Source organism: Trichomycterus rosablanca, chromosome 2 (genome assembly GCF_030014385.1).
Source record: "Trichomycterus rosablanca isolate fTriRos1 chromosome 2, fTriRos1.hap1, whole genome shotgun sequence".
Lineage (NCBI taxonomy): Eukaryota > Metazoa > Chordata > Actinopteri > Siluriformes > Trichomycteridae > Trichomycterus > Trichomycterus rosablanca.
The window spans coordinates 49,258,224-49,281,154 of NC_085989.1; the positions used below are offsets into that span (position 1 = coordinate 49,258,224).

The 22,931-nt window shown below is 37.0% G+C and overlaps 1 protein-coding gene and 1 pseudogene across 1 annotated transcript; both read right to left on the reverse strand.

The window, feature by feature from the left end:
* LOC134334787 (NACHT, LRR and PYD domains-containing protein 12-like) overlaps positions 1–4,161 on the reverse strand; it is a 47,482-nt pseudogene extending 43,321 nt beyond the window's left edge.
* LOC134301994 (NACHT, LRR and PYD domains-containing protein 12-like) lies at positions 4,119–15,830 on the reverse strand. The gene is made up of 8 exons (XM_062986953.1): positions 15,769–15,830; positions 13,264–15,045; positions 11,369–11,542; positions 9,922–10,095; positions 8,437–8,610; positions 6,431–6,604; positions 4,871–5,044; positions 4,119–4,199 (listed from the first exon to the last, which is right to left on the reverse strand). Exons 1-8 carry the CDS (start codon positions 15,828–15,830, stop codon positions 4,175–4,177), a joined length of 2,739 nt encoding a protein of 912 aa, XP_062843023.1. The 3' UTR covers positions 4,119–4,174.
* Between the last annotated feature and the right edge of the window lie 7,101 nt (positions 15,831–22,931).

The following is a 22,931-nucleotide window of genomic DNA, read 5'->3' on the forward strand; positions in this document are numbered from 1 at the left end:
TTTATTATTTGCATTTTCCATCCTGTCCCAACTTTTTCTGATCTTGGGTTGTAGGATATTATATAGTAGGTTTTTTTAATACTGATGTGATATTTGGAGAGGCTTCTCTCTGAAATGTTTATTGATACTTGAAGAATTAAGGGAAATGTTTAACTTTAGGCAAATAATAATAGAATTGCAGTAAGATTTCTTTATTTAAAATAATATGTGAATTAAAAAAAAATGTACATCTGCCTAATAGCCCAAAATTATCAACAATATTATAAACACATTTGTACTTAAGTTTCCCTTTAAAATAATAAAAAAAAACCAGTAACCTTTCACTTGGTGGCAGCCTGTATTATTCCTTAATCAAATGTAATATATAGTTATAATGTTTGTTTTACACTTTGGTTACATTCATGACAGGAACGGTAGTTACTCATTACACAAGATTCATCAGTTCACAAGATTATATTGATCAGTCATGGACAATTTAGTGTCTCCAATTCACCTCACTTGCACGTCTTTGGACTGTGGGAGGAAACCGGAGCTCCTGGAGGAAACCCACGCAGACACAGGAAGAACATGCAAACTCCACACAGCAAGGACCCGAACCACCCCATCTTGGGATTGAACCCAGGACCTTCTTACTGTGAGGCAACAGTGCTACCCACCGAGCCGCTTTTATAGTTATAATAATGTGCAGTAATACATTATTAAAAAAATAAGCAAACTAAAACAACATGAAAATAAAGATCGTACACCTGCAACATATTGTTTTACTTTATTATTTTTTATTATAGTATTTATTTATGATTCCAGTGCTATTGACAATGCCATAATTCACACACCGTAATGTATATAATAGAAGCGCACTCAGTTTTTCAGTGCTGTTAACTTTATAATAACTCGGTAAATAACTGAAACTTGCAGCGCTGCGTCTGTGCTAAAATGTCTCAAAACGTAATAAAATACCAAACAACTTTAAACGTTCAGTTGATAAGAAGTTATAAAGTGTAAATATCTAGTAAATGTTTAATCGGACGTTTGACTTCAGTAAGAATGCATGTAGTACAGAATCCTTCTGCTGTAGATTTACACACCGACTATAAAACACATCCACATTCTTCTTACATAACTATGTTTAAATATAAAACATCTCTCACCTTTAATCAGAACTTCACACTGATAGATTTTAATCTCACTGTTTCTGTGTGCGGTTCAAAAGCTTCATGTTTATAAAAGACGCAACACAAAATGGCGCTGAGGAGGAAAGTATTTTATGTTGATCCTCCCTCATGAGGTCAGAAACTGTAATACAGGCTGTAGTTTAGTTTCACTTTCCGTTTCGGCCTTGTGCCAAACGGCTTCGTCCTCATTCTGTCTGACAATGATAATAATAAAGTGGAAAAGGAAATGTGATGTGTTTGGGGTTGCTGTTCTCAGTACTGGGCATAAAGGAACGATTTTATAAAGAGTGAATTCAGTAGAATGTACAATGCCGTCTATAATAGAAGCGCATCCAGTTTTTCAGTACCGTTAACTTTATAATAACTCGGTAAATAACTAAAACCTGCAGCGCCGAATCTGTGCTTAAATGTCTCAAAATGTAATAAAATACCAAACAACTTAAAACGTTCAGTTTATTAAAAGTTATAATGTAAATCTAGTAAATGTTCAATATAAAATCAACTTTACAACAGGACACTTTGCTACATGCCGTTACTAAAGTCAAACTTCTGCTGTAGATTTACACACCGTCTATAAAACACATCCACATTCTTCTTACATAAATATATTTAGATATGAAACATCGCTCACCTTTATTCAGAACATAATGCTGATAGACAGATTAATTTTACTCTTTCTGTGTGTGGTCCAAAAGCTTCGTGTTTTATAAAGACGCAGCACAAAATGGCGCTATGGGGAGTTACTGTGCATGTAGGAACCACACCATAAAGGAACAAACAATATTATAACAATTTTATCATTACTTGTAATACCTGATGTTCAGTGTAAAGCAAATCATTAAACAAATAAAACTGTTAAAAGTTACTTGCATTTTACAACTTGTGTTTAAAAATTTTTTTTTTCAGTTTTATTTGTTTAATGATAAAAGCTTCATCTCTCAGTACTGTTCAAATGAAGCTCAAATGTTCATTTGTTTAAATATATTCAAAAAGACAAAGGTTTTCATGGGGTGTCCTAACTTTTTCACGATTGTAAATACACTGCCTGGCCAAAAAAAAAGGTCACCACCTGGATTTAACTAAGCAAATAGGTAAGAGCCTCCCATTGGATAATTAGCTAAATAGCTTCTCATTTGTTAAACAACCATGTCAAAAATGTGGTCGTGGGGAAGATGTTAATCTGTTTCAGAAGGGTCAAATTATTGGCATGCATCAAGCAGAGAAAACATCTAAGGAGAAGCTGAAACTACTAATATCGGATTAAGAACTGTCCAACGCATTATTAAAAAGTGGAAGGACAGTGGGGGAGGGGAAACATCATCTTCGAGGAAGAAATGTGGTCGGAGAAACATCTTGAATGATCGTGATCGGCGATCACTTAAACGTTTGGTGAAATCAGATGGTAGAAAAACTCCAGTAGAACTCAGGGAGATGTTTAATAGTAAAAGTAAAAGCATTTCCACATGCACAATGTGAAAGGAACTCAAGGTATTGGGACTAAACAGCTGTGTAGCCTTAAGAAAACCACTCGTCAGTGAGGCTATCCGGCAAAAACGGCTTCAATTTGCTAGGAAGCATAAAGATTGGACTCTAGAGCAATGGAAGAAAATCATGTGGTCTGATGAGTCCAGATTTACCCTGTTCCAGAGTGATTGGCACATCAAGGTAAGAAGAGAGGCGGCTGAAGTGATGCACCCATCATGCCTAGTGCCTACCGTACAAGCCTGTGGGGGCAGTGCTATGATCTGGGGTTGCTGCAGTTGGTCAGGTCTAGGTTCAGCAACGTTATGTGCCCAAAGAATGAGGTCAGCTGACTACCTGAATATACTGAACCACCAGGTTATTCCATCAATGGATTTTTTCTTCCCTGATGGCACGGGCATATTCCAAGATGACAATGCCAGGATTCATCAGGCTCAAATTGTGAAAGAGTGGTTCAGGGAGCATGAGACATCATTTTCATACATGGATTGGCCACCACAGAGTCCAGACCTGAACCCCATTGAGAATCTTTGGGATGTGCTGGAGAAGACTTTGTGCAGTGGTCCATATCTCCCATCATCAATACAAGATCTTGGGGAAAAATGAATGCAACTCTGGACAGAAATAAATGTTGTGACATTGCAGAAGCTTGTGGAAACAATGCCACAGCAAATGCGTGCCGTAATCAAAGCTAAAGGCAGTCCAACCAAATATTAGAGTATGTGATCTTTTTTTGGCCAGGCAGTGTATAATCTAGAAATAAAAGAGAAACTTTACAGTATAAACACATACATTACACCTAAACTGAATTCAAAAGAGCTGATTGGTTCATAACAAAATCTTTCAATAATGTATATCTGTCAGTACCCTGTTTATTGTGTGCAATAATGTCCATTTGAATCCTGTGATCCAGTAACACATAATTCCATCCTGAATCAGACAATCAGTGACACTGATCAACGTTTCAAGTCCGAGTCGTTTAGTGACTTGTTTGCACTCTGACACCCTTTGACATCAAGCTTTGAAAATATGGTAAGTAGTGGAGTTCATGTCTATTGTAGTTGGTCTGGAAGGCTTTTAGAGGCAGAAAGGTACATGTATTATAAAACGTCACCATAAAATACTAAATAATGTTGCATGTTTTTGCAATATAGTATTTTGTTTCTGTTGGAAAGGTTTGGAGACTTTTGGAGACCATATGGACTCTCTTTACTCTTTAAGCTTTAATACCCCCAGATCAGAATTATAATGATTTGGTAAAAATTTGCCTGAATACTTATTTTACTTATCTTTCTTCTTTGTTCTTGCTCTCTTCATATTAGATGTTATAAAATGATTAATATTCAACCAAAGTTCTGAGCAAATAAAGTGGTGAAAGTGCATTAATTGTCTGTTTGATATCCAATAACACACTGTAAACTTTGATAAACACTTGTTCTCCATTCCAACTGTCTCCAGCTTTCCCATGAATCCTGTACAGTCTCCACTATAACCAGTGAGTAAAGGTTTTATCTCAGTCTTCATCTTTCATAACGTGGTGGCAATCTGGAAGTATAATAAACAAATGAATTAGCATCAACTGGTCTCAATTTCATGATCATGCTAACAGAAAATAGTGTAGAAGTCAATTATTGCTCCCCCTAGACAGCTGCTGGCACCACGTCATCATGGCCACAGGAAAGCTGAGTACTATTATGCACCCACCAACCAAAATTAGAGTTTAAGTTTAACCACAGTGTTTTGTTAAAACAGTAACTAAGCTTCTTCATGTCTGGCTTTTTTTAGTCCTGAAAGGTGAAAGACAAGCCAGACTAACACTAGACAACAGGATGTGGGTGATAATTGTTTAAGGCAGGTCAAAGTTGGTTTTGTAGGCAATCATCATGCTGTTTAATTTAATGCAATCAGCTACAAGAAACAGTGCTGCAGTAGGAAAGATGTGAAATTGCTTGGGTAGATGAATAATCAGGAGTGTGGCTGCAGTTTAAATTACATGTGAAGGTCTGATGATAAACATTGAAAGACCGACCAGCAGGGAACTGCAGTAGTCTAAGCCTCAAAATGTCAAAATACTGACCACAAATTTGGACAAAAGGGGGAAAAGGTCACTGGAGCTCTTTCACATGTTCCACAGTCCAGCTTTATGCTTAGGGACACATTCATGCTAGAACACAACAGAAACAGATCATGTGTGAATCTCAGAGAGATGATCTTACCCCAGTATTTTCAGTTTACAGTGATGATTCTCCAGTCCAGCACAGAGACGCTTCACTCCTGAAGCTCCTAGATTATTATGAGACAGATTCAGATCTCTCAGGTGTGAGGGGTTTGATGTCAGAGCTGAAGCCAGAGCAACATAACCTTCATCTGATACACCACAATTATACAACCTGCAGAGAGAACAATGATAAACTCTTCACTCTCTCAGTTCATCAATTCAAAACACACAATAATTCATTCATTCAGTTCCTGCAAATGCTGCATAAACATCATGGTGCAGAGAAGAGATCACAAACAGAGTCTCACATACAGAGGCTCCGTGTATGCGATAATAACTGATAAAATACACGTCTATTTATACTGATAGTTGTGACTTTGTAGGACAGTGAAAGATTCCACCGTTAAAAGAGATTTCTTAGCTGGAACATAGGAACTGGTCTAAACGCACCACGTACACATTCAATAATGTTCTACTGTAGCAGTATTCTTCTAATATTGGAATAGGACTACTAAATCTACATTTTCTAAGTAGTGAATTATTATGTAGTAATACTTTTAGAGTAAATGAACATATTACTCTCACAATACTTAACTAACAGTTTAATTTCTGTACTGTAGCTCTATCAACACGTTTCATACCTCAGGACTCGTCTCACCACCATAACACACTTTATTATTTTATATTCACTAATAGCTGCTTTATACACTGTTCAGCATCGACTCACCATCTCATCCTTACAGATTTATTACACTCTATTACTTTAAAATCTCTGATATCTCATAGGTAAAAAATAATAAAAGAATCATATTAATCTGCCCTAATAGCAAATTGTTTCTCAATAACTGCTGTATATTAGTTCAGAACATTTAATGTACACAATTATTATTATACTGGATCTGTGTAAATCATGAGTGATGTTTTTCTTTTTGTACGTGCAATCACCACCCGCACTGTCACTTATAGATTCTATACTCTATGTTGTAAAGTTGTACTTTATTTTGTATGTAAACGTGTTGTACAAGAGTTTATTTGTATTTAGAAGCTCACAGGACAGATTAGATTCATCATCCCTCATTAGGAGCTTCATTAGAGACACAGCAGAACAATAATTCCAGGTAAGACATGAGATTATTAATAACACTGCTGATGTGCAGTTAGGGTTTGATTATTCAGCTCCTGTAATAGCAGATAGCAGAGTGTTGTTGCTAACATTTCTGCCATGCAGTTAGTGTTTATTAAGGGGTGTTTGTGTGTGTTTGTGTGTTATTACTGGTGTTAGTTAAGTTGATACAATAGAATTTTGCTGTGTTATAAATGATTATAATTATCACACTGTCACAAATGCAGCTAATTTAAGTCTGAACTGCACCTGCAAATGAGCACAAGCAGCTCAGCACATTTAATCCACAGTGATGAATAACTGAGTGAAGAATGAAATGATCATCATCTTCAGGATCTTGATGCTGAATCTAAATCCTCTGTTTCAGTCTCACTATTAGAGAATATTTCTTACTGAGGAGCAGATCATGTGTGAATCTCAGAGAGATGATCTTACCCCAGTATCTCCAGTTTACAGAGAGGATTCTTCAGTACGGCAGAGAGAAGCTTCACTCCTGAATCTCCAGGTTTATTACATGACAGGTCCAGATCTCTCAGGTGTGAGGGGTTTGATCTCAAAGCTGAAGCCAGAGCAGCAAAACCTTCATCTGATACACCACAATTATTCAACCTGCAAAAAGAACAGTTCAGCTCACACAGTTCATTCATTCATTCATTAGCTTATTCATTGTAGGTACTTTATCCTGTGCGTGATCCTCCGGATGCTGAGGCACATAGTGCACAGAAGTCACCAACTTTCTGCAGAGTCAATCGCTACAGACCTCCAAACTTCATGTGGCCTTCAGATTAGCTCAAGAACAGTGTGTAGAGAGCTTCATGGAATGGGTTTCCATGGCCAAGCAGCTGTATCCAAGCCTTACATCACAGAGCGCAATGCAAAGCGTTGGATGCAATGATGTAAAGCATGACGCCACTGGCTTCTCATCCAACATCAGTGTCTGACCTCACAAATGCACTTCTGGACAAATGGTCAAAAATTCCCATAAACACACTCCTAAATTTTGTGGAAAGCCTTCCCAGAAGAGGAACATTGGGGACAGGTCAGGACTGCAGGCAGGCCAGTCCAGTACCCGTACCCTCTTCTTCTGCAGCCACGCCTTTGTAATGTGTGCAGCAGGTGGTTTTGCATCGTCTTGTTAAAAAATGGAAAAGACCTGGAAAAGACGACGTCTTGAAGGCAGCATGTTGCTCTAAGATCTCAATGTACTTTTCTGCATTAATGCTGCATCACAGAAGAGTAAATGACCTTTACCAAGGGCACTGACACACCCACATACCATGACAGACCCTGGTACTGACACAGCCCCATACCATAACAGACCTGGCACTGACACACCCTCATATAATGACAGACTCTGTTTTTTTAACTTGTTGCTGATAACAGTCTGGATGGTCCTTTTCGTCTTTGGTCCGGATCACACAGCATCCATTGTTTCCAAAAAGACCTGGAATGCTGATTCATCTGACCACAATACACATTTCCACTGTGTGATGGTCCATCCTAGATGCCTCAGAGCCCAGAGAAGTCGACGCTGCTTCTGGACACGGTTAACATAAGGCTTCTTTGTTGCACAGTAAAGTTTGAAGTATCATTTGTGCAGTAACTCTGTATTGTAGAGCTTGATAAAGGTTTGATAAACGAATCCCTCACCCATGTGGTTATATTAGCTATTGTTGAGTGGCGGTTCGTGATGCTGTGCCGCAGAAGAAAACACGGTTAGTGTTTATTATGGTCTGTATGTGTGTCATTGGTATTAATTAAGTTGATACAATAAAACTACATGATATAATAAAGTTGTAAATGTCATTTTGCTGCATTATGAAGATTTTAGTGAATCACACTGTCACACATTTTCCAACATAAAACATCTTCCTGCATGTCGGGATGAATAAATGTATTTGAATTGAAGACACTGGTGTCAGAACCAGTAAACAGTGTGGAGATTATTGATACGCTGATATAGGATTCGATTTTGGGTATCTGCTTTTATTCTGATGAAAACATTATTACGGTATACAGAATAAATTCTCTCATACAAACAAGTGTGGAATTAAATTTTTAATTTTTATGTGGTCGACATTTCCTTCATTTTTTGAGCTAATATAACCTGGGTTGTTTATATTAATAATATTGACTCCACAAAAATGCAGCTTAAATGTTAAAACAAAATAGTTTTCTTAAAAATGTTCAATAGGAGACAAATCACATCGTCAATTTTTCATATTTTATTAAATAAATAAATCTAATGTAAGTCTGAATTGCACGTGAAAATGAACACAAGCAGCTCAGTACATTCAATCCACAGTGATGAATAACTGAGTGTGAGGAGTGAAATAAAAATATCCTCATCTTCAGGATCTTGATGCTAAATCTAAATCCTGTTTCAGTCTCACTATTAGAGAATATTTCTTACTGAGGAGCAGATCATGTGTGAATCTTACCTCAGTATCTTCAGTTTACAGTGATGATTCTCCAGTCCAGCCGAGAGAAGCTTCACTCCTGAATCTCCTAGTTTATTCTGAGACAGACTCAGATCTCTCAGGTGTGAGGGGTTTGATCTCAGAGCTGAAGCCAGAGCAGCACAACCTTCATCTGATACACCACAATTCCTCAACCTGCAGAGAGAACAATGATAAACTCAGCTCACACTGTTCATGCATTCATTTATTCATTTCTCATTACTTAATCGATCCTTCATTATCTACACATTTGTTCATTCGTTTCATTTGTCCATTCACACAACTCAAACCGTTTCCTAATAACTGTTTAGAACCTCATATTCACATAATTATTATTATACTGGATACTGTGTAAATCACGTGAAACGGTTTTCTTTTTTGGATGAGTAATGAACACCACCACACTGTCACCAATAGATTTTTTTCTTTAGATGTGTAAATTGTACTTTATATTGTATGTAGATGTGTTGTTGCTGATGTGATGCAACAATTTATGTGTATTTAGATGCTCACAGGACAGTAATTTATGTTGATTTAGTAGTACAGTAGTTTAGGTTTTTGGCTATTGGTTTAACATGTTCAGATTTGGATTAATATAGCTTACAGTTTGTGTAGCAAAGACAGTGTATAGATAAATGTGTTATGTCTATGTGCTCGTCCATAGCTGTAAATTGCTCTTTCACTATAAATGAGTTTCTTTAAGAGATACGCTTCTCTCTGAGGGGATGTAGGTAGGCAGTGCGGTCAATAAGAAAGAAAAGATGGGAAGCCTTAAGGTGTAGAAGCACATGGTTTTCTTACTGTCCAGCGTTTATTTGATAATTGTAACTGTGGAAAATGTGGAATTAAAGTTTGGTTTCTTTTTTAAAACTCTAAACGTGTGTTACAAGTGGATGATTGTGAAAATAATGACATGGCACGAGTAAACCATCGCCGCACCTAAACAGCAGGTTTTTACCCCTACAGTTGGTATTAATTTAGTTGATACAATAAATTTACATGATATGGGATTAGATTTTGGGTATCTGCTTTTAATGTGATAAAAACATTATTACTGTATACAGAATCAATTCTCTTATAAAAACAAGTGTGGAATTAAATATTTTGTTCATTTATGTGGTTGTTTTTAAGCTAATATGACCTGGGATGTTTATATGAGTAATATTAACTCCACAAAATGCTGCTCAACAGATATTTAATAGGAAACAAATCACATGGTCATATTTTTATAGTTAAATAAATAAGCAGATAAATCTAATGTAAGTCTGAATTGCACCTGAAAATAAGCACAAGCAGCTCAGTACATTTAATTCACAGTGATAAATAACTGAGTGAAGAGTGAAATGAAATGATCTTCATCTTCAGGATCTTGATGCTGGACCTAAATCCTCTGTTTTAGTCACACTAACAAAAAATATTTCTTACCGAGGAGCAGATCATGTGTGAATCTCAGAGAAATGATCTTACCTCAGTTTCTCCAGTTTACAGTGAGGATTCTCCAGTACAGCAGAGAGACGCTTCACTCCTGAATCTCCTAGTTTATTATTAGACAGATTCAGATCTCTGAGGTGTGAGGGGTTTGATCTCAGAGCTGAAGCCACAGCAGAACATCCTTCATCTGATACCCCACAATGTTCCAACCTGCAGAGAGAACAATGAGACAACTCTTCACTTTGTATTATTATTTAAGGGGAGTCTGTGTGGCCTCCATTTTACTATATTTTCTTTTAGTTTTTTTATGTTCTTAATTTTTTATCTCTCTTGTTTGAATTTCATGTTCTCTTAATTGTAACTAAATGTTTGCAAGAAGTCTTTCTGAGGTTCTAGATCTCAGGAATGTTTTAATGCTTTTAATTTTTCCTTATGTAGAGCACTTTGAATTGCCACTGTGTATGAAAGGTGCTATACAAATAAACTTGCCTTGCCTTCACTCAGCTCACACAGTTCATTCATTTATTCATTATTCACCGATTATGATTCATTGATTTACTCATTAATTCATATTAAGTGCATCATCCTGCTCCGGGTGGCACGGTGGCTTAGTGGGTAGCACTGTCGCCTCACAGCAAAAAGGTCCTGGGTTCGATCACCAGGTGGGGAGGTTCGGGTCCTTTCTGTGTGGAGTTTGCATATTCTCCCCATGTCCGCGTGAGTTTCCTCCAGGAGCTCCGGTTTTCTCCCACAGTCCAAAAACATGCAAGTGAGGTGAATTGGAGACAGAAAATTGTCCATGACTGTGTGTGATATAACCTTGTGAACTGATGAACCTTGTGTAATGAATAACTACCGTTCCTGTCATGAATGTAACCAAAGTTGCATGAAGTGAATTTCCCCACTGTGGGACTAATAAAGGATTATCTTAATCCTAATAAACAAACAAACAAACATTCATCCTGCTCCTGATCCACTACAACACAAAGATCAATTTAGAACACACAAATAATTCATTAATTTTCTGCAAATATGTACTTTATATTGTATATAAACGTGGTGTTGTACAAGAGTTTATTTGCATTTAGATGCTCACAGGACAGATTAGATTCATCATCCCTCATTAGGAGCTTCATTAGAGACACAGCAGAACAATAATTCCAGGTAAGACATGAGATTATTAATAACACTGCTGATGTGCAGTTAGGCTTTGATTTTTCAGCTCCTATAATAACAGGTAGGACCAAGTTCAGAGCTGTGATGCTAACATTATCGCCACACTGTTAGTGTTTATTAAGGTGTGCATGTTTGTTTTTCATTACATTTTATTACTGGAACAACAATCCATTTGCATACTCAAAAACAATGTGGGGACCTGTGTGTGTGTGTGTGTGTGTGTGTGTGACTGGGGTAAGTATCTCTATTAGAGAATATTTCTTACTGAGGAGCAGATCATGTGTGATTCTTAGAGAGATGATCTTACCCCAGTATCTCCAGTTTACAGTGAGGATTCTCCAGTCCAGTACAGATTAGCCTTACTCCTGAATCTCCTGGTTTATTATAGGACAGATTCAGATCTCTCAGGTGTGAAGGGTTGGATCGCAGAGCTGAAGCCAGAGCAGCACAACCTTCATCTGATACATCACAATTATTCAGCCTGCAGAGAGAACAATGATAAACTCTTCACTCTCTCAGTTCGGCTCACACAGTTCATTCATTCATTTAATAATTAATTCATTAATTCATAGTAAATGCTTCATCTTGGACATCATCAAAAGTGAAAGCAGTACTGGATGCACCATAGCCACAGAATTTAAGCTGAGATTTTTTTAGGACTTTTGATGTATTACTCGAAGTTTATATCTAACTCGCGAACACATTGTGACCATTGCATGAATTGATAGGCAAGTCAAGCCGTGGAAATGGACTGACCAGTGCGAGAAGGATTTCAAGGAAGCAAAAGCCACACTAACACAGTCAGAGGGCTTACTGCAGCAATATTCCACAGCCTACCTTCTGGTAAAGAACAACCAATTGCTTTTGCATCAAGGACCTTGAGTAAAGCTGGAAATAATTACGCACAAATCGAGCATGAAGCGCCATTGGTTGCATTTGGTGTGAAGAAATTTCATCAATTTCTTTTCAGACGAAAGATCCACAGACCAACAACCACTAGTTGCTATTTCTGGTGGTTTTCCTTCACTTGCAGCCAGCCGTATGCAATGATGGGCTTTACTGTTGTCTGCTTATCAGTACAATATCAAATATAAACAGTCTAAACTTCACTGTAACGCAGAAGGCTTTCCCTTCCCATTAAGCATTCAGAACAGCAACAGGCTAAAGTTTTCTACTTTAGAGAGGTAACAAACTCTCCACTGACCTGCACACAAGTAAGAAAGTTCACAAGAACTGATCCAGTCTTGTTTTGATATTATCTTTTGTGGGAAAAGAGAAGAAATAAAACAAAGTGAACTAAAGCCTTACATGATCAGATGGAACGAGCTGTCCAATCTGGTTGTTTGCTATGGGGCCACAGGGTTGTAATACCGCCATGCCTGAGGTGCCAGATTTTAGAAGAGTTACACTCAGGGCACTGTAATGCAGTAAGAATGGTTGCCAGGTTTAGATGCAGCTATCAAGGAGAAAGCTAAGGCTTGTTTATCTTGTCAGAAACTAAGAATGTTTCTTGTTGTTGTAGATGCTCACAGCAAATAACCAGAGGTTGCAGTCATGAAGTGTAAAACATCGCAAGAACTATTGAAGAGCTGTTCAGATAAATTTTTAGTCGTTCTGGGTTGCCAGAACAACTTGTGAGCAATAATGGACCACAACTAGTATCAGAAGAATTCCAACATTTCAGAAAAACAAATGAAATCAAGCACATAAGATCACCCAGCAACAAATGGGTTAGCCGGGAGATTTGTTCGCATTTGTTTGACAATCAAACAAGCTCTACGTTCATCTCTTGGCATCAGATCCATAAATCGATGTCTAAATGCATTTCTGTTGACACCGACATACACCTCATGCTACAACCAAGAATAATAAATGAAATTGTTAAAATGTTTTTTTTGTTTGTTTTCTAATGTAGCGAGTTTAAACATAAGACACAAATATGCAACAAAACATATATAACTGGAAAGAGGGAATATTGAATACAGGAGGGTTCCAAAGTAAACAGAGCAACAGATGAGCTACAACCAATTGTACAGTACATACCCACAAGGGTATACGTTTAGAAAGTGTAAATACAGCACAAATATAAATGTCTTGTATTCATTTATCAGTTATTATGTATGATACATCAGTGTTTGTACTTTTAGTTTCTGTATTTTTAATATTGTAACAGTGCAATGTTGATTATAAGCGTTTACTTACTCAGCTTTTCTGGATTCTGCAACTACAGGAAGGATCTTCAGAAGAACCTGATTTGAGTTTCTGTTTATGCAATATTTCCTTAGGACAAATGTTCCTTGCTGTTCCTGCTGTGATGTCAGTAACACGAACACTATAGCTGACCACTGTGATGTAGAAAGGTCACTTCCTCCTAAATTTCCAGATTGCAGGTAGTCCTGAACCTCCTCCACTAGTGAATGATCTTCCAGTTCATTCAGACAGTGGAACAGATTGATGGATTTCTCTGTAGATGTGTTCTTACTGATCTTCTTCTTTATGTACTGAACTGTTTCCTCTTTGCTGTGGGAGCTACTTCCTGTCTGTGTCACTAATAAATGTAACAAAGTTTGATTGTACTCCAGTGAGAGACCCAGAAGAAAACGAAGGAAAAGATCCAGATGTCCATTTGTACTATTTAGTGCTTCATCTACTGCAGTCTTGTGCACGTCTGACAGTTTTCTTTCTAACTGGACTCCACTATTAAAACGCTGCCAATTTTTAAGAACATTTATCTGCTCTTTCATGAACATCAGGTGCACATATAGAGCTGCGAGATGCTCCTGGATGCTCAGATGAACAAAGCAGTACACTTTATTCTGATTCAGTCCAGACTCCTCTCTAAAGATCTGTGTACACACACCTGAGTACACTGCTGCTTCTCTCACATTAATTCCACACTCTATCAGGTCTTCTTCATAGAAGATCAAGTTTCCTTTCATCAGCTGATTGAAAGCCAGTTTTCCCAATTTATTAATCATTTCATCATCTGTGTTCTGGTTCTTTGGGTATTTTTCTTTAATGATGTTGGTCTGAATGATAAGGAAGTGGGTGTACATTTGAGTCAGAGTTTTTGGGATTTTAGAACCTTTAGCTTCATTCAACAACCTCTCAAGAACAGTGGCTGAAATCCAACAGAAGCATGGAATGTGACACATGATGTAGAGGCTTCGTAATGACTTCAGGTGGATGATGACTTTGTTAGCCAGGCTCTGATCACCGATTCTCTTCATGAAGTACTCCTCCTTCTGTGGGTTATTAAACCCTCGTACCTCCGTCACTCGATCTACACACTCAGAGGGGATCTGATCAGCAGCTCCTGGTCGGGAGGTTATCCAGATGAGAGCAGATGGGAGCAGATTCCCTTTAATCAGGTTCATCAGCAGCACATTCACTGATGCTGATTCAGTTACATCACACAATCTGTCTGTGTTCAGAAAATCTAGAGAGAAACGACACTCATCCAAACCATCAAAAATAAACAGAACTTTCTGCAAGCTGGACATTTCAGTTTCTTTCATCTCCTTAAAACTGAAGCTGAGAAGATCCATCAGACTCAGTTTTTGGTCCTTTATTAAATTCAGCTCTTTGAAAGGAAGTGGAAATATAAAGTGAAGATCCTGGTTTGCTTTTCCTTCAGCCCAGTCCAGAATGAACTTCTGCACAGAGACAGTTTTTCCAATACCAGCGACTCCTTTTGTCAGTACAGTTCTGATGGGTTTGTCTTCTTCAGATAAAGGTTTAAAGTTGTCGTTACAGTTGATTGGTGTTTCCTTTGTTATTGATCTCCTGGATGCTGCCTCGATCTGTCTCACCTCATGTTCATTATTGACGTCTCCAGTGTCTCCCTCTGTGATGTAGAGTTCTGTGTAGATCTCATTTAGTAATGTTGGGTTTTTGTGGTTTGATGTCACGTCATTCAAACACTGAAACTTCTTTAAAAAATGCAGTTTGAAGTTGTTATGGAGTTCAGATGCAGAGTCAGACCTGTTTTAAATAAGAACATGTGGTGAAAAATTAGCTCAATAGTCTGTGAAATAACAACAACTGTTTCTTAGACTCCAGGTCATTTTCTGTCTATAAGAGTTCTATGCAAAAGGTGGGCCATCTCTGACCAAATTAAATATGCTTCTGATTTTGACATGTTAGTAAGCTTTCCTGTAAAGTTGTTTTTCATATTGAAAAAAAACTGCACAATAAATACAAAATACAAAAAGTACTCGAAATACACCATAAGATCAAGAAATCTTGTCATATGACAAAAAAAGCAGAATGGTCAGCTAAGATAAGAGTGGTGGTGCACTGTTCTACTGTACTAACAATTGAATGACAAAATTATTCAATGGAGACCTAAAGTTTGCAAACCAACATCTGGATAAGCCAGAGACATCTTGTGAACAAATGCTTAGGATTCATGTTAAATGTAAGAAAGTAGCAGCATTTAATGAAAAATAACAAATTTGAAATCTTAAAGCAATAAAATGAACCTATTATGATTTGAGGTTGTGTGGCAGCTAGTGGCACAAAAATATAGTACATGTAGCTGGAAAAATGCATTTAACATTTGACAAAGCATTAAATTAATTAAAGCTAAAAAGAGGCTGGACAGTGATTAAACATATCTCTAATAACTACAACCCCAAAAATGCAGCTTCTTACATTTGCATTGACAGCTTCTACATTTGCATTGACAGCATATTCCTCGCTTACTTGAGCATCAATAAAAAAACTGGGGGTTCAAGTGGGCCCGAGATTCTTTGAGTGCTCATCATGTTTAAGTTAAGGATTCAAATGGAACAATTATAAAATAAGCTGAAGGTCCTGAAGGTACTAACAGTGGAACCTCGGTATACGTCTGCTTTGGTGTAAGTCCAATCTGGTATACGTCCTGTTTGGATAAGAAAAATTTTGCTTGGTATACGACCTTTGTTTGGAATACGACTCGGGTGCTAGAACTTCTATGGGTCAAAATGAGTACTACAGGTACTGTAGTCCCGTTAACGGTGTGCCGTGTAGCTAGGCAACATGAGGGCGAACATAACATTCGCAAACTATTACACTATTTCTTGGACGAAACACCCACATAATGATCAGGATTACTGTTTATATTAATCTGGACCTTTCCATGTATAGTACACGACTTAAAATAGTGTTCAACCAAGTTTGTACTTTTTCTATTCAGTGGTGTATTAATATGGAATGATGTGAGGTGGTGACAGGTGCGCGTATATCGGGGATTTTACAACGGCTTTAAACGCAGCTCAGCCAATCAGATTTTAGGACCGGAACTACCCGTTTTATAAATTATTTTATACAACCCCATCAACGTATAATATGCCAATAACAATAGGATTTTTTCATGGGAACGGATTAATAATTTTCCCCTTATTTCTTATGGGAAAAATTTGTTTGGTATACGTCCTGTTTGGTATAAGTCCAAGGTTCTGGAACGGATTAAGGACGTATACCGAGGTTCCACTGTATTTAACAATATAATATTTTACTGACCAGGACCAGTTCTTTTGCATAAATTAATGGTTTTTGCATTAAAATACATGCACAGTTTTTTATAAACATATGCCACTGACAACTGGTCTGCAACATGTCATGTTCATAGTGATGGTTTAGTTCTTACTCTGTATCTGTGATGACTTTCATTTTTATTTTATCTCCGGAATTCTGCAAAACACTGTGAACAAACCAAAATCATATCAAATTAGCAGGGCTGGGCAGTATGGGCATGGTATTTTTTACGATTCTGACAGTTTCACGGTACGTTTTATTTTATTTTTGCATGACTGGGACTTATTCTATTGTCAAGAGCACATAGAGCACAGCGGATTTGTGTTGTTGGACTGTTGTATTTTTTTCCACTGTAATGTCTGGAACCCAGTGTTTTAATTATTGCTCTGAAACCCTCTATCTGGACTGTCTATAGAGGCCTCATGTCCTTGCATAGGCAGATTTTTTTGCAACAGCAGTGGCCTAACAAACTATACAGTTTATAGTATTTCAGACACAGCTAATTCCTAAGGCAATTATGAGGCATATCTGGTGTTTTTCTATTGAAGCGTATTGTAGTATAAACTATGCTGTTGTATGGCGGTACACTAAAAATCCACACTGTATGGGGAATTAGAGCCGGTATACCGAATTGGCCAGCACTACAAATTACTATTACATATAATTCATTTATCATTAAAAAAAGTTGCATGTACCACTTCAAGCCCTACCACTGCCAGTTTGCCACGAATAAAATGTGGTGGAAAAATACAGGAAACATCACAAGGAAAGTGGCTTGACTTGAAAGTAAAATCACAGTAAAAAAGAGAGCTCCGTCTAAAAAATTTTATTTGTGTTGCTGTTCTATTTGAATCAATAACACTTGCATCAATGTAGATGTGAAAATTACAACAGTAAATATAAAAGTTCAAGAATAAAAATGTTTTATGTTTATTTGAGCTCTGGTCTTGTCTGTGTGCAGAGTTTTATATCGATACAATATATACGATGTGGAGCGAGATGCGGGTTTTACCAACTACCCCCCCCCCCCCCCACACACACACACACACACAAATAAAGCAAAAGAAAACGTAATATTTTCAATATTTTCACAATGATTGAGAGGAATGTGGAGAGACACTTAAGTATGTGTCACAAAAACTTCCATGTACATCACAGTTTTTTTAATCGTACATAATTAATCATTTGTACAAACATGGGACCGAGTTCATGATTTGTTCTAAAATGTTATAAAAGAAGTGATGAGTACAAACTGGACATGATTTGAAAATGTGACTGTTAATGATTTCATTAAAAAAAAAAAAAAAAAAAAGATACTGAAGTGATAATTAATAAAAAAAAAAAAGTAAATAAATATATATTTAAAAATTTTTTTAAAATGGTGTAATTTTGATAAAAATGCTACAAATGTGCTCATTAGTGCAAAACTGTCAAGAAAGATATTTACAAAAATATCAGATATGTGACTGTTCTGACTTTCAAATATTGAAACAGATTTAGATGATTAATAGAGATAAATAATGTTACATGTTGAAATATATCAGTGTTTCCTACCATGGTAAATCATTGTTAATAATTTTTCTGAGGAATCATTAACATATGATCAGACAGTCTCTTCATATATATGAATATTTATAATAATAATAATAATAATAATAATATAATTAAAGGTAAACCGTGCAACTGTGTTATTCAGGAAGTTTATCAAACAAGTAGCCCTTCGTATAATTCAGTACCCTTGAAGTATTGTGCATTCAGGCACATGATTGTTAACTAATCAATTCTACTGTACATTTCACATGAAATGAATGTAAAAACTTAGTACTGATGATGATGCTCTGTAACTTACCACTTATTTAATAGTAGAAGCTCGTCTTGTAAGTCCTGAAGAGGAGACTCCATCATTAAACATCAGTACACACTAGTCATGGACACACAGCTGGGTATTGTTGAGTTTGATCTCTTTTACTGGAATAAAAAAGTAAAGTAAGTAAAGTTTTTTACTATCGTCACATCAATAGTGGCCGTCAGTGAACTAACCTCCAAACTGATGTTATAGATTGTTTTATGTACAAATAAAAATAGTAAATAACAATGAACTCTTTTTCAGCTACCAAATGTTAGAAATATGTCTTTTATATCAAAGTCAAAGTGAACTTTATTGTCATTTAGACTATACAGCTAGGAGTGCACAGCTGAACAAGATTGCGTTTCTCAAGCTCCAATGTGCAGAATATGAAAGAAAAGAGCATATACAAGACAAATATACATTTTTTAAATTAATGATTATATGAATGATTACTTTAAACACATTACCTATAATTTAGTTTAGATACCCAATTATTTTTACATGGGCCATATACAAACCACATTTTTTTTAAAGTTGGAATATTTAGCAAAAAGCAATAAATAGATGAATAAGAGATTTGTGAACTATCTTGAATATTTATTTAACTTATTTAAACTTAACTAAACCAGAAAAAAAAAAAGAATTCCAATGTTTTCACTGACCAACTTTATTATTTAAGTTAATTTAATGACTGCAATGTACAAAAGAGGCATGTTTACCACTGTGTTCCATCACCTTTTAATTACACTTTTTAATGGTTTGGGAACTGAGGACATCAATTGTTGCAGTTTTGCAAGTGGAATTCTTTGTCTGTTCTTGCTTGATAAGAGACTAGCTGTTCAGCAGCCAGTGGTTGTCATTGTCTGATTCTCCTTTTCATGATGCACTACACATTTTCAGTAGGAAACAGATTAAACACACACACATTCTGTGTCTGTGATGCCACACTTTTGTAGTGTGTGCAGAATAAATTGGCATCGTCTTGCTAAGATCACAGGTCCAAATTTGTTCCATAGCGCATCCTGGCTAATCTTCTCCATGGATTTCAAGTAACAGCCACCTTTTTAAAGCCTGGATGTCAATATTAAGACAGATTCGATGTTGCAGTGATATAGTGAAACAAGCTTCTATCTTAGGCGGTTTAAAGAAGACTAGTTTCAAACAGTGTTTCCAGACACAAGATGCTGGGGACTTCCAAACCTACAGCCAGATATCTGCAGCCAAGAGACAGGTCACAGCAGCCAGGGCAGACCACTACCAAGACCTCTATGACCAACTGGACACATCTAAAGGTGCCAATAAGATTTACAGACAGGTTGTATGACCATTAATTTGTATCCTGATATTTTTTTAAGATTCTGATGGTTTCACGGTATGTTTTATTTTTTATTCCTGGTGCTTGTAGTGATAAAAAGAAGGCTGGTCTATAGAATCCACAATTAATGTCAACTTCAGTGGTTATACAGTTTGAAAAGGTTTTATGGGATGATCTGTACTAAAATGACACATTATACATCCCTAAATGTTTTAAATGTTGTATCAACATGTTGTTTCTATTTTATTTTAATTAAAAACAACTATTGTGAGATTTATGCAGTTGTCCTGTTTGCATTACACAGGAGAGACCCCCCTGTCCTGTTAAAAAAGTAAAGTTTACTAAATACGTTTTTTTTACTTGAGTAGATTTTTAGACTAGGAGTTTTACTCGTACTTAAGTAGTAGTACTATTACTTAAGTACAATATTTTAGTACTCTTTCCACCTCTATAATAGAGTGAACGCCAGTAAACACACACATCACTCTGCTCTAATGTCTATAATAGAAGCGCATCCAGCTTTTCAGTGCTATCCACGATTTTCCAGGCAACCCAATGGGGGCTGCCATGACACCTCCCTATTTCCGTTTTGCCGGTTTTTCGTTTCCGGTCGCGTTAGATTTGCTGTAAAATTTGCTGTAAAATTTGCTGTAACTACAACATTATTAAACTATTTTGGTAAGAACTGCATGGTTTAAATATGAGCTCGGGCTCGACGTGTGCCGCTCTCGGGTGCCACAACAACTATATAATAATTATTATTTATTAATAATATTATATATCACATCGTATAATGCCGTTTCACTTTGTATGGTCCAAAATTTTAGAGAGCGTTACCCTGTTTGCTGTTCCCAGTTAATCGATTTAGTAAATTAAACAACGCAACGCGTTTTATTCTGTCCCTTCAGCTCCACTTTCCTACTTTACATCCATTCATGAACCAATATAAGTATACACTGTTGTAGAAGTAAAAACAATCAATCAATGTTGTAGAAGTAAAAACAATCAACAATCAACACATTGTTTATTATTTCAAATGTTTGACAGCAGTTAGAATGTTCCTAGGCTCATCCCTACCTTCCACAACTTCCCTAACCCTGCAATGCATGAGTAACCCACCGTCTCCACTATTTTGTTACTATATAGGTAGTTGTGTGCCTCTATGTGCTTTTATAGTTCCGTAGCTCCTCACCGTCTACAGCTTCTGAAAAGACGAAATGGTTCACTATATCAATATACTGTAGCTAACCTCATCTCATCTCATCTACCCACTCTGTAAGCGTGGAAGGGTGGAGCACTGTCAGAACACGGTCAGGTCACCACAGCTTCTTAAAATGTCCTTACTGTCGAGTGCTAGGAATTAATAAAGGACTCAGTTTTAACTTAAACAAAACTGCTTTATTGTTCGGAGTATCAGATTGCAGAAACGGAGAACATGTGAGTGAGCAGGGTGCGTTCCAACAACACACCGAGAGGAGGGAATAAGGGTACACACTTCAAAAGTGCACTCGTGCAACAAAATGCATACATAGACAGTCGCTCTACACTTACTATTCAACCACATAGCGTTTTTGGCCATGTTTGTTTAAAAAAAAACCAGTTACGAATGACCACTACTTCTTTCGTTCAGAACGTAAACACTAACCGGAAGTCAAAAACTGGCTTCAGCTACGAATCACGGGAAAGGTCAAAGTTCAGGAAACGTCCAGAATCGCATACTTACAGAGTACGTACTAGATTGGAGGAAGTGTGCACTACTCTGCCGGTAAAAAAAAGTACATACTTCCAGTACAGAAGTGTGCAGTATGCACACAACACCGCTACGTACTACATCCGCCATCTTACCAACGTCAAGCGATGACGTGGGACGTGATGACGTAATATCACCATGGTTACAGACTCATTACAAACCCCACTCGCCAAACTTTTGGATATTTATCGTGTTTTTGTCATTAATTCGTCTTTAAAATGTTTTATTTTATTTATCTCACTTACACTTGTGAACAGAGGACCGCTATCTTTCTTGTTTCTTATTACGCTTCGAACGCCTACGCAGCTCCAGTTGCATTATGGGATACATTAACGGACCGCAAGTGTGCATCGCTTGCATACTCAAACATGGCTGCCCAAGAAGTAGGTCATCCGGGTACTTCTCGCGTACCTCTTTGTGTATACTGTGTATTCGGACATACCAACCGCTCTCGCGTACTCATTTCGCGTACTATTGAGTATGGAAGTATGCGATTCCGGACACAGCCTTAGGCGGTAAGAGGTACGCGAGAAGTACCCGGATGACCTACTTATTGGGCAGCCATGTTTGAGTATGCAAGCGATGCACACTTGCGGTCCTTTAATGTATCCCATAATGCAACTGGAGCTGCGTAGGCGTTCGAAGCGGAATAAGAAACAAGAAAGATAGCGGTCCTCTGTTTACAAGTGTAAGTGAGATAAATATATTAAAACATTTTAAAGACGAATTAATAACAAAAACACGATAAATATCCAAAAGTTTGGCGAGTGGGGTTTGTAATGAGTCTGTAATCATGGTGATATTACGTCATCACGTCCCCACGTCATCACTTGACGTTGGTAAGATGGCGGATGTAGTACGTAGCAGTGTTGTGTGCATACTGCATACTTCTGTACTGAAAGTATGTACTTTTTTACCGGCCGAGTAGTGCATACTTCCTCCAATCTAGTGCGTACTCTGTAAGTATGCGATTCCGGACGCAGCTTATGACTGTTAATACACCCACCGTAATGTCTATAATAAAGGCGCACACAGTTTTTAGTGCTGTTGACAACGCCATAATTCACACACCGTAATGTCTATAATAGAAGCGCATCCAGCTTTTCGTGCTGTTGACTTTATAATAACTCGGTAAATAACTAAAACCTGCAGCAGCGCGTCTGTGCCTAAATGTCTCTAAATGTAATAAAATACCAAATAACTTTAAACGTTCAGTTGATAAGAAGTTATAAAGTGTAAATATCTAGTAAATGTTTAATCGGACGTTTGACTTCAGTAAGAATGCATGTAGTACAGAATCATTCTGCTGTAGATTTACACACCGACTATAAAACACATCCACATTCTTCTTACATAAATATATTTAAATGTAAAACATCTCTCACCTTTAATCAGAACTTCACACTGATAGACTTTAATCTCACTGTTTCTGTGTG